Source organism: Henckelia pumila, chromosome 4 (assembly GCF_033568475.1).
Source record: "Henckelia pumila isolate YLH828 chromosome 4, ASM3356847v2, whole genome shotgun sequence".
In the NCBI taxonomy this organism is placed as follows: Eukaryota; Viridiplantae; Streptophyta; class Magnoliopsida; order Lamiales; family Gesneriaceae; genus Henckelia; species Henckelia pumila.
The window spans coordinates 11,458,930-11,473,230 of NC_133123.1; the positions used below are offsets into that span (position 1 = coordinate 11,458,930).

Genomic DNA, 14,301 nt, shown 5'->3' on the forward strand with positions numbered 1-14,301 from the left:
TCTCACGAAATTATCATCGTTTGCATTTATACCTTTGTAAAAAGTTTAAAAGACATAAAATCCTTTAAAAAATATTAATAGGTTAATGCATTCCTCAGTTTTTTAAAATGTAGCACATTTCATCCTTATGTTATACAAACTCGGGCACATTTATACCCTCTCATAGGGGTTTTTATGCTAATTTTTTTAAAATATAAGGTCTAACATGCTATTAATTTTACACAAGGAGTTTTATGCCTTTTAGACTTTTCACAGAAGGCGTGAATGCAATTAACCGGTGATTCTTATGATAGTTTAAAAATGAAAGAATGTAAAGAAGGGGGGGTGTTTTGTGTTTTGATGGGGATAGATATAGATAGACCACAGGTTGCTTGAAGTCGTTTTCAGTTGGAGACAAAGGTGGTGTGAGGCTTTTCTAGGGGGGGAAAAGACAAATTTGTCCCTTGCTTTGCTTTTATTTATTATTTCCTTTTGTGAGACAGAAAGTTTGTAGCTTCAAAAGAGCGTGAGGCACAAGTTGTTTGTTTTATTGTCAAATACGTATATGGCTTTCAATTATTTTTTTTTTGTGTGACCACACCACTTGTACTCGATGATACTCATTTATTTCAGGTTTTTTTTAAAAAAATTTAATTAAATTGTATGTGTTTTCCATTGCGTGTTTTTTTTTTTTTTTTTTTTTTTACGAAAGGTGTTGATATGATGTCGAAAAATAATATAAATTATATTGAATCGAAAATACATTTAACATATATGGAAATGAGTTGTTAAAAGTTGGGAAAATTGGGGTCAACTTGCGATCATTAGTTGTCATGATAATGATAATAATTATACAGTTGGGATACAATTGTCGCTTAATCATATTTAGTGGGAACAAATGAAGGATATCAGTGAGAATTTCAAGGGCAGTGCAGTTTCACTCGAAGCCCTTTAATAAAAGTCAACAAATCATCATCACCATCATGCTAATTGATAAGGATTGGGGTTTCAAAAATTAAATATAAAGCCGTGCATCACGAATATTAATATTATCCCACCATTAATTACTCCTTATTAATTAAGGAATTATACCTTAAATCAGTGGGTTTTATTTTTTATTTTTTATTTTTATTTTTACTTTCGGTGGAAAAAACTGCGGAAAAAAAAAAATTACTTTGTGATGGTATGATATGAAGTTGTACGTAAAAGTATTGCGAACACTAGATTAAAATACTTCAGGCTCGATATATATTTTATTGTGGTCAAACTTAATGTTTCTTGGAGGGGCTAGATTTTTAGGAATTATTTAAATTAAGATTTAAAAAATGCTGGCATTATGATAAGGAGATTAATTAACATATGGAATGTTATGTTTAAATAAAAAAAGATAAATGACTCCATTCATGGGATTTACGATGTAGACCCTTGCAATTTGCTTTTATTTATTTGTTTGTTAATATAATATATATTTTTTTTACAAAAAGGGGCTTAGTTTGAATCGAGTTGTACATGATCAAATCTTCACTGTAATACAACACACTAAAGATTGCGCAAACGCGATAAGAACAAAATGGGACCCAATAACTTTCATGTACTTTAGTTTTCCCTAATCGACCATTCATTATTTAATACTAATATAAATAAAAATACATGCATTTTCTTCAAACAATAAATTTATTTCCTAAAAAGGGATTTATTTAATTTTTTATATCTTCTTTCAAGTTTTATTAAGAGAGTGTAGAATGCATGGTTTAATGGGAATCAGTCTCTGAATCACATGCTATTAAAATTTATTTTTACATCAAGACACAGCTTTGTTATGATTAAGTTTCGAACATAAACAGTCGTTTCAAATTTAAGACATTGTCTGAGTCATAAATTCATAATATATAGATTTCGATTCAACGATTATGAAATGTTTCATGTTGTCAACTCACTTATTTGTTCATATTTTTCAAGCCATGGTTGGGAGAATCGCCAAAGTCCAATTCACGTCAACCAATTAATCTATTATTCACATAATTTTAGGGAGTACTTGTAATTTTTAAAAACGAGTGATTATAAATTTTTTTTCTTAACAAATTTATTAGAAAAAATTCATAATCGTTTATATTTAAATATTGCAAACACTACTTTGTATTCTACTCAAGACTTGTTTAAAATCCAAATGATCCGTTCACACTTCACATATTTGGGTCATGACAGATGCTTGCTCTCCACGTATTTTCAATGCATAAAACATTAGAAATGAGAGAAACCTAATTGTTTTCTAAATCTTTTAAATTTTAAATGTGTTACATTACATGTGATTTTTTTTTTTTTTTAAAAAAAATGAACATGTGATGAATATTTAGATATTTTGTTATTGTGTACAGTACCGTTTTGATATGCATCCATTTTCTAATTATAATATAATTTTTCGCAAGTAATAATCGAAATACTAAAAATTCTAAAGGCAAGTTGGCTTTAAATCCTCAAATTGAATACTAATTATCAAAACTTATCATCCATATTCCATAATAACATTGAATACTCAAGGAAGAAAATTGATTTTATTTTATAAAACACACGCATCTTGTGTGTCACTGTCCAATAATTTTAATAATACAGTGAATACCAATATATGGTCAGTTGTTCATACGATTTACTCCGATCGAGTTCCCTTTTGCATCGAGTCACTTTAAAATCTGTAATCAACTGCCCCGAAACAATTACATCCACGAATAATGGAGGTTTTAAAGTTATATGCATAATTGAGAATGTAAGTCAAGGGATCTTTATGGGTATGTTTAGGTTTGTTTCCTTAAAGAAAAGCATACCCACATTCTTCTTTATCTCTTACATATACCCTCTTTTTTTATCGCCCATGAACAACCCACTATCTAGTTCGAGTATGATTCAAGTGACCATAGCAAAGACAAATATCTCACGTCAAATAAAAAGTTTAAACATGGATGATCTGTTGATTTAGTGACAAGAGTGAGACTCTAAAACTCATGAGATCGATGGATAATCAAGATGTGTAAGGATCTGTTAGCACGATAACAAGAATGAGACTCCAAGACTCATGAGGTCGATAAATATATAATCGAAGATGCATATCGGAAAACATGTGGTGGTCCATCATATTTTGAAAATGAAAAAAAATATCAACAATGACGCACTCGAGGGAAAGCTAGCTTGAGGCGAGCACCACCACATTTTGGGAAACGGTGGTCCCCATTGGTTCACTTGCAAAAGCTTAAGAAGATTTTGGGCCATAGGGCCGAATTTGACACCATAAATTTCATAATCAAATGGGCCCGTCGCGACAAAGCTCATGAAACAAGGCGTCTGCTATGGGCTGAGGGGACTCACAAGACCTGGATGTGACGCAAGCATGTGTGTGTATATAAATAAAGAAAATATTGTATATATTGTATGGGAATTGAGAGCTAAGAATATTTTAATTTAAATTGAAATTCATATATTATCACCGAATTAACTCATATAACACTAAATTTTCAATTTTTAGACGGGATTTTAGATTTGAAACTCAATTATAACAAGTTCATCTAATAAGACGAGTTCAATATATATGGTAATTAAGCTCCTCTCTATGCCCAAGTAGAGGGTAGTATCTTTTTATGGTCGGTAGAAGGGGTCGATAGACCATTGGACTTGGTTAGCGTCTGAAGCTACGAGTACTGATTTGGGTGCTTTTGCTATGATCTCATGGAGCATTTGACCGGCAAGGAATCATTGTGCATTTGACGGTAAACACACCAATGCACTTCGGGTACTAGATCGTGTGAATTCTGTGGGGTGATTTTTCGCAAAGTGCGTGTATTTGTTGTGCTTTCTTCTCCAATTCAAGTATTTGTTGTGTCTTCTTTTTCATTCGTTAATATCTTCACGCTCCAAATGTTAATTCGTGAACGTGTGGAAATGTGTTAAGATATGTCTCACATTGGTTGGATAGAATTCCTTATAGTTCTTTATATAGACATGCACAATTCTTTCCTTTGAACTAGTTTTTGATATTAATGTTAGATCCAAGTCTATTTTTAATAAAAAAATTTACTTTTATGTGTTTGTATGACGAAAACATAAACAGTTGAAGTTAAGATTCTTATTACAAAATCAAGTCGATAAAATTAACTATTTAACATGCACATTCTGTTTGAACGTCTTTCTTATCGTCATATATTATAGAATATGATATATTCTTTACCTTTTATAAATAGACAAAAAAAAATTGATGTAAATTTGTATTATCAAAAAAAATAAATAATATAGAATGTTTGTCATTTATATCATTTCATGACTTTACGTATATAAATGTGTACAGAGAATATTAGTTAATATCTATATATAGACAGACATATACATACACACACATGTATTAATATTAAAATCATAATGGGTCAGGTTAGGGGAATGGGTCATGTCCCATAAAACCTGTTACCCGATCTAAGGTTGGTTCAGTACGGTATACCGACATTTTTAAAGAATATCGCATATCGTACCGAAAATTTCGATACCGAAAAAATCGATACTGATATTGTACCGACATTTTGATATACCAAAATTTCGGTATAAAATAAATTTCATACCGTTCTTACCGAAAAATTTTGGTATACCAAAATTCGGTACGATATCGGTATAATACCGTATATACAAACATTATGTAAAAAAAAACTTTTGTTTTTCACCATAAATTTATACCGTCTATACCGAATTAATTAATATTTAATTATATGTATATTAATTAATTTTTTAAATAATATGAATGTTGTTCGTACTGAAATACCGAAATTTTAAAAAACGTATATCGATACCGATATCGAAAATTTCGGTACGATATCTACGGTTTTTTTTCGATATGATATATTCGATATTTCGACATTTCAGTATTATTTCCCACCCCTAACCCAACCCAGCCCCGTGAAAACAAAAATTTAATTCATGTACCCGACCTAATACCCATACCGGTCCATTTCAGGTCCGAGTCAGACACCCATTAAACCCAGACCCCTAGCATTTCAAAAAAAAAAAAAAAAAACTCTCACGTTACACCATTTTACGAATTAATTTACGAATTAATTTTGTGAGACAGATCTCTCGTTTAAAATTATTACTTTTTATTTTATATAAAAATATACTACTTTACAATTTTCATTGTAAATATGTATCTGATAACATATATCACAAATACAGTCTCACAAGAAACATGTACTCTCCTTTATGCGTGCACATTAATCGAAACGAAGACAAGCAAGCAATACACCTTCAAATGATGAGACGATATTGCTTGCAAAGAATGACCGAGAAACTACTCAACAATGGGACTTCAACTCATGATCCAAGTCGATGAGTGGACGATCTAATAATGATTACTGTAAAGGTTTCGCTGATAGGCCACGAATTAGTCACGACAATATTTTTGTATTAAAATCTCGTTCGATAATATGAAGTCTTTTACTCGATTTGTCACGATATAGAATTCAGTACTAAGTCAAAACATGATGAAAGCATTTGAAACTATTGATTATTTTGTGTTAGAATAAAGGTACACAATTCATTGGGGAAAAAAAAGGTAAAATAGGCAAATCCATTCGACTATTACTCCATGCAACTAAGTTCAGACTATTTCTGATAAATTTAGGTACATCTGCCGGAATTTTGGTGCGTGAATTTTGTTTATGTTGCTGAGAACATCTGCGATTTCAGTCAGAAATTTGATTTTAACACAGGAATTAGTTCTTTATCCCAACGTCGAGTGGTTTATAAGCAGCAGGAGATCAAACTTTTGAAAGACATGGCAAAAGCATAAATTCGGCTGTTCTTTTACATAAAAAGGTTCAAAACTAAAATCAAACGTTTTATCATAACAATACTTGTGAAAATAAACTTCCCCCAAAACGTGTTCCAACCAAAAGTCAGCACCCGGACAACAGCTAATCTTTGCGAACAAAGTACAACTTACCCATAACATGAAGTATGGCAACAAAAGCTATGAAACCAATGCTCATTATAAGCACAACATTCGGAGAAATCTTGAGTCCCGGGGCGTCATCTGTGTAGAACTGGAGCATTGACCCACTGGCACCACCAGGGGCTCCACTCCCTGTTCTCCTCCTACGAAGGTTGGCTGCGGCTGCTGCTGCAGTGCCTCTCTGGGGATTAGGTCCACCTGTGGCCATTTCTGCACCAAAAATTTCAATTCTCAGAAAAAGAAAGGCACATTGCATCCCAAGTTGAGCATGAAGCAAGGCTAAGCAAGTGCATACCAACACAATAGCAGTTAACTAAAGGGGGAGTGAAGAAATAAGAGCAGTTATTTAAGGAAAGGAAAGCATGGGTATGTTTAGACCACCAGACATGTATGTTCTTCACGTAATGGAAAACTCCGAGTAGGCATACACAGACACACTAATGAACTAACACTCTGAAACAAAAGGCAAACACAATCCTGGCGAACAAACTTGTTCAAGGGGTGAAATGAATGGCTTCCAATGACAAAACCATTGGTTCAAGTTGCATCGAGTGCGTGATGTAAAAAATAGAATGCTCATGACTATCAGGAGTCTCACCTTCATTCAAAAGAATCCACGACACTCTACAACTGTTAAGAGACATTTAAAGAGCAAAAAGCAGACGTAACATGACACATATGTAAGGCCAAATACAATACAATACTCCCACATCACAATTGCCAAGGGTCGGAATGAAGGGGAAGAAAAAGCAAAAGTTAGGGGCTTTCGTTCAATTAAAAACTTGGGTTCGCAATGCGTCAATCAGGTTTTTAATTAGCTTCCCCCATGCGGCCATGGCACTCAAACAATGGTAGACACAATTCTACTGCAAACTGAATTCTTTCTCAAGATTTATAGTTTGAACCCCATTACCCAAATAATGGATTTACCAAGAAGGCCTCATAGTTTGAACCTCACGCAGATATGTACTTCAGTATATTTAGAAACCTTTTCAAACATCATTAAAAAAAAAAAAACCTTTCCAAACTTAACAGCAGAAAATCTATCAGACAAAACTGTAACAATCATCGCTCAAGTAGTTTTAACCACAAACATAATTCACCAAAAAGTAGTTGACCAAAAAATCATGTTCTGTAAATACAGAGGAGGAAAAAAACCACAGCAAGCAATTTCATTGTCTCTAAACTCCGAATAGATCTTAATTCCCAGATCTAATGCTTACAATCGAATTAAAAAGACAAAACTTTCTAGATCGGAATATGCAGAGTTCATCCATATACAAAAATAAAAATAAAATCCATTGCCCATAAGAATGAAAAAATTAAACACTCAAAAATTAATCGAATTACAATCAAGCATGGAATGGAAGAACAAATATCGGAGAATATGTAAACCAACCTTTGTCGATCAATAAAAATTGAGGAATTAATAAAATTTAAGCCCCTCTAGGGTTTTCTCAAATCAGGTGGATCGATCAGAATTCCTTTCTCTTGCCTCGTGTCCGCGCGTCTTTATACCTCCGTCTGTAAATCAATATTCTTTCTAAATGACAAATATTTTAGTGCACGAAATATTATTTTAATTTTATAGATCAATTTTGTGTTTGAATTCCACTTGAATTGTTTAATTAGGTTGTTTAGATTTAGATAAGAAATCCTAGTATAATTATATATAGATACAAAAAAATTTATTTATAGGTAAATTGATATGCCATACGTAGGATAGGATTGGAATTTTTTTTTATAAAAAAAAAAATTGAGGGGATTTTTGTAAAATTAATTAAAGTTTCACGAAATTGATATTAAATTTTTTTATAAAAAAATTGAGGGGATTTTTGTAAAATTAATTAAAGTTTCACGAAATTGATTTTAAATTTTTTTATAAAAAAAATTGAGGGGATTTTTGTAAAATTAATTAAAGTTTCACGAAATTGATTTTAAATTAGTTAATAATGAGATTGAATTTTTAATTAAATACTAGTATTTCGCTGCATGCGTTGAGTGCTCGTACATTTCGTTTTTTTTAACGAAAAAATTAGATAATAAATTGTAAAATTTAAAAATAATAAAAATTATAACATTTTCCTAAACAAATATTCACAAAAAATATATATATCTTATAAGGTGAGTGTCATTTTTTAAATAAAATAATATCAAAGGACACAAAGTGAGTTTTTAATGGCTAGAAAAGAGGAAACCATATAAAATGACTATTTTGCCCATTAATTTTGATTTTATTGAAAATTAAGTTAGAAGATAATGGTAATTTCAAATCAAGCTTCACCAATTAATTAAAAGTTTGTTAATTAGAGGGTCTCTACTTTAATAAGATAGTAAGATATATGGTATTCCGATGCACTCGTTACGTGATCGTAAAATTTGTTTTTTTAAATAAAAATATATTGTAAATTTTAAAAAAACGTAAAAAGAATAGTGTTTTCTTAAATAAATAGTCACAAAAACACAATAGATACTAGTGTATCGGTGCACGCGTTTCTTGTATAATATAAATTTTAATTAATTTGATTTATATTTAAATACTAGTAATATCATAATTATAAAAATTACCGACGGACTAAAATGCAATTTGAGCTGCTTAAATTTTAAAAAAACAAAACAAAAGAAAAAACAAAAGTGTAATATACATATCATATAAGGGAATTTTGGCAAAAAAAGAAAGAAAGAAGATAGTGTCATATTTTGTCTAATAGACAAATTCTTTAAATATAGTGTAGATATCAATTTTACAAAGTGATTATCATTTTCGTAAATAAAAAATATCAAGGGCACAAAGTGAATGTCATTTTAGTAATAATAAAACCTCTAATTACTAAAAAAGAGAAAGCCATATAAAATGACTACTTTGCCTAAAAAATTTGTTTTATTGAATAACGAAGTTTAATATTCATTTTGATACACACATTATTGATAAAATGTCAAATTTGTATATGAACTTTTGTAAATAATTTAATTGATATATATTATCAAATTAAGTCAAGTTTACCCTTAATTTAAATTGTTATTAAGTCCAATTACTACAATTAAAATTTGATTGGTAAATAAGTTTATTTTCAAGGTTAATTTATTGTTTAATTTTAAAATAACATATTTATTTAAAATTATATCATAATAAATAATTGTCAACTCAAATTATACAACAAAAAATATTATAGTATATATTGATGAAAATATAACAAAATAAAATATATGTCAATGGACACGTTGATCTTATTTTTAAAATGCTGAAGCAAACATAATCATTATTTTAGTTTTTCGAAATTTGATAGTCTTATGTTGGGAATTCAAAAAAATATTTAACATTAAAATCTAAATGGCTAGAACCTAGCTACCTAAAAAATTAGTTGGAGAAAATTAATGATATGTATTTGTAAAAAATGACTAATTAAACCCTAATTATTGGGAGCTTAATCATTTTTTTATCAAATGACATGTGTCATTTTTTTTATTATTTATTGTTCTTTGTTTTCCTTTCCAACTCTTCGGGACTCTATATTTTTTTATGTACCCATAATTTTCGGTTTTTTAGAGAACAAAAAACTCTTGTTCTACTTCTTGTTTATTTATTTCATTTTGTTTCCTTATTTTCTCTTATTTCTTTCTTTTTTTTGTTTCCTTATATATTATTTATTATTCACTTTTTTTATACATGCTTATTCTCACAAATTATAGAACTAACAAATATATTATTTATTAATTTATTATAAAATAATATAATAAAAAAATTGATTAAATATTAAAAATAAAAAACACAATTATTTGGCAGCTTACCATTATAAATTATATATATTAAAAATTATTATAATAAATTTTCAATTGTATATATTAAAATTTTTATAAGATTAGATGTCCAATATATTGAACGTTTTTTATGTCTATAAAATTAATTTTCAATTAATATTAGGATTAACTATTAGAAAAGTAATGAAAAGATAACCATTAGAAAAGTACGTGATAAAAAAATAACACTCAAATTAGTATAATACAAAATTGAAGGAAATTAAAAGGAAAAACATAATAGTCACTTTAAAAAGATATAAATATAAAAAAATTAAAGTAAATCACACTTTAATTATCCGACAATAATTTAAAAATCCTATAAATTTTAACAAATTTATATAATCCAATATAAATTTTAGTGCTAAAATAATAAAAGTATTATAGCTAATAAACTCTGAACAACTTAAATACTTTTTTAAACCTTGTTTACTGGACGAGATTGAGTCATATTGGTTTAATAATCCAACATTAATCAAATCCAATCAAATATTTACTTACTATTATTTATTCATATAATAGATTTTATTAAAATAATATAGTAAATATTTATTTATTAATAGTTATTAATTATAATTAATAAAAAAGTAACATCGGTATTTATAACTTTATCTCTAATTTAATTCATCAAAATAAACATAATATTATTTATCAATCATTATTCCATATACATCCTAAATAGTTTAATAAACAATATTTTTGTTTTTTTCTTTTACCCTTTTTTAAATCAATCTAATCCAATTTTTCTCAACCAACAAGTAATACAATTTCTTTCTAACTCATTTAGTTAACTCATAAATAATAATTTCAATAAATCGATTCGTCAACGTTTACCAGCAATTGGTGTTAGTAAATTATATTTGAAATATTGACAAAAACAAAACAGAACAAAAGACAACACCATATTAAATATTGATTTGTGTTAACGAGTATCAACAACCGATGTCAACGCACATCATAATTTATCTGTACTAGTAATATTATAAGTATATAAGTTGTATAAATTATCTCGAATTAATGTATACATCGTGATTAATTGAATAATTGATATTAGTGATCTATTTAATATAACCTAACATTATATAAGTGTGAATTATTTTCAAAAATAAATTGATAAAACATGATTAATTGAGTCACATGTAATAGAAAAATGGATGAATAAAATTATATGCTTTAATAACAACAAATAGTGAAAAAAATCAATGACTTCATTTTTTTGCTTTAGAAAGAAAGATTTTATCTTTTTTAAAATAAAATAAATATAGTGTTTTGTTTTTTTGTTATAATTTATTATGATATTTTAATACTTGCACAAATGTTTAGATTTGATGAAAGAAGATTTTTTTAAACAAAAATTTATATTTAGAAATAGAAATATTGATATCCATAATTAAATATTTCTTATAATAATTTATTTTTTATAATATTTTCTCAAGTTGAAGTCGAAATAGTTTAGCTAAAAAATTTACTATCTTAAATTTTAATCAATATTCATTTAATTTTTAAGTAAAATATATGAATATTTGTGCGTACAAATATATTTTAAATATAAATATTTTTATAGTGCTATATTTTTTAAATAAAATAAATTTATTTAAATCAATAATTTTTATTATATGTCAATATTTCATAAATATTAGATACTCTTGGATTATAATAAAAACAAGAAGTGAAAGAGATATTAATGGTTATTTTGAGTAATAGATAATATGAAATATTTATTTATTAAATTTAAATATGTAGGACAAAGTGTAGGAGATGATTGAATGCCTTTTCAATTGCTTTCTTGGAAATACAATCAATTAATGTGGTGAGAGATCAATTTTAAATTTAAATATAATAATAAGTGAAAATGTTATAATTGTCACATAAAATATGATATTATATGGACACCCTTAATAATGAGCCTAATTACCAAAAACTTTATTCTGACCGGTCAAATTTTAGCCATTTAGCAATGTCCATTATGATAATACAAAACAAAATCTCATAAAAAAAATATCACTAATTATCTCGATTTATGTGATTCTAATGACCGAAAATTTCTTCACTTAATTTAAAAATTTGTAAGATTATATTTTTTTACTCGTGTTTAAATTTAAATATAAATAAATATTTAATTTATTATATTTTTATCGATATTAAATATATTTTAGTCGTGTGTATGATTTATTTATTGAGTGTCGTTTTATTAATATATAATTTTTATATTATTTTTAAAAAAAAGGATAATTATTTCATTTAGATAGAAAAGTACCCTTTTTATATATTTATTAATATTTAAAAAATATATTATATTTGAATAAATAATTTATTAATGAGTAAAATATAAATATATTATATAAATAGTAAGATACTTATTTCTTATATTTTTAAAAATTAATATAAATTTTTTTTTACACTTTAATAAATAAAATTACTTCGAAAAATAAATGTACAGCTAGTTGATTTTTTAAAAATAATTGTACTTAAAAGCATTTTTACTAAAGGATAAAATCGATTTTTTAGTTGGATCATGCACCAATTATAGTATTTTGACCAATTTGATATTTTATCAATAGTTCGTGTATCGAAATGAATTTTATTATTTTATTAAAAATTAAGTTAGGATATAATGATAATTTCAAATCAAGTTTCACCAATTAATTGAATGTTAGTTAAGGGTATCTACTATAATAATATTGTATAATAACATATGTAATAATATATATTTTAATCGTGTGTATGATTTATGTTGGGGTGCAATAATTGTCTCTGTTGGGTAGAATAATCAAACCATGACGCTTGAGCTGCTGTATGGTTTAAAAGATTTGAGTTGCATCATTACCATCAGCTATACCTTTTGGTAAAGCGGCAAGCGCTCGGTCCTACAATTGGTTTCAGAACCAAAGTCATGATTCGATTTCTACTGATTGCAAGAAGTGCAATTATTGAGATATAGCTTTTGGTAAAGCGACAAACACTTGATCCTATCATTTATTTATTGAGTTAAATTTTAATAATTTATTTATTTTTCTGACAGCAGAACTTGTAATTTTATTCAAAGTTAAGAATTATCATTTTATTCAAAGTCTTTTCATTTAATTATGTTCTGACAAATGTAAATAAATCAATCGTTTTAATTAATCCACCTTTTGAAGGATAACCAATCTTAATTCTTTAAACAATATTATTTCACATGGATGAATCATTCAAACCATATGTAAATTTTTGTTGTGTCTATATAGATGATATATTAATTTACTCAAAATAAAATGTATGTATATTATCATCCACTTAATTATATTTTGCAACTTGAGCAATCACGATCTTTTCTGGTGTGCACTGGGCAACCCTCGGACTTAATACATTAGTTTGAACCCACGTCAATTAGACCGTACTAGAAAAACATTGGAACTCGCCCGAGATCATTTGATCATACGATCACATACTCCACCGACTCGAACACTTTTGAGACATTTTATGTTTCTTGATTTGAGTTGTGTACACACGTACAGTTCAATAGCAAGAAGAAATTTTTTTCTCTCTTTTCAAAAAAAATAAAAATATAGGAGTTAAAAAGTGGCAAAAATAAACCCTTCAAAAAAATCTGCATTCATTAATTGAAAATCAGCGTTTCATACTGAACCAATTAAATCTATCAATGCACAACAATTAATTACTAATCTTTTGAATCTTGAATTAAGATACATGCACACAAAAAATAAAGTACTTGTAGAAAACGTTCACATTAAATCGAGAAACGGGGCTGAAAACTTGTCGACATGGGGAAGTTTTAAGTCAAATCAGAGGACTATATATGAAATATGAAATATAGTTAAAATAGTCTCGTAAGTTTGTCTATTTTGTGTTTTGGTACTGTAAGAATTTAATTTTGGGTTTTGGGTCCTGTAAGTTAAATTATAATTGATTTTTAGTCATTTCTTCATAGAGTGTTGACGTGTCATCAGAAAATGTTGTCTTGACAACTAAAAATGCTTAAATGACATTGAAAAATGATGATGTATCTGTTGTGACATCAACAATTAAATGCTATGTTTTCAAAATCGGATTGTACTGACCAGTTCGACCCGGAACGGGTCATTGATTTGATCTGAAACACTCTTAAAAACCGTTTTAACAATTTAATTGGTATAACTAATCAAGAACGGGAAAATTGGTTTTTCGATTTTTTGAAAAATTAATTTTTTATTTTAAAATTTTAATTTAAAATTTTATTATATATATACATGATTATTTGAAATTTTTATCTTTATTAAAAATATTATTTATTAATATTAGAGTTTATAATTTTTTTGAATATATTTATATAGTTATTTAGTTTCAAACTACGATAAATATATATATATATATATATATATTTATATATATATATTTATTTATATAATTTTTTAGGTTTTTATAATTTAAAATATATTATTAATTAATTATATTATATAAACGGTTTTTCGATTCGACCGTTTGGTTAAAACAGTCCAATCAGCTGGACCGTTTTTTTAAGTTAGATCGGTTTGATTATAAAAACATTGCTTAAATAAAAAGGAACTAAA

The 14,301-nt window shown here is 27.2% G+C and overlaps 1 protein-coding gene across 1 annotated transcript; it reads right to left on the reverse strand.

Moving 5' to 3' along the window:
* Positions 1-5,785: 5,785 nt before the first annotated feature.
* Positions 5,786-7,515, reverse strand: LOC140866417 (protein transport protein Sec61 subunit beta-like). The gene is made up of 2 exons (XM_073271406.1): positions 7,356-7,515; positions 5,786-6,166 (listed from the first exon to the last, which is right to left on the reverse strand). Exon 2 carries the CDS (start codon positions 6,162-6,164, stop codon positions 5,919-5,921), a length of 246 nt encoding a protein of 81 aa, XP_073127507.1. The 5' UTR covers positions 6,165-6,166; positions 7,356-7,515; the 3' UTR covers positions 5,786-5,918.
* Between the last annotated feature and the right edge of the window lie 6,786 nt (positions 7,516-14,301).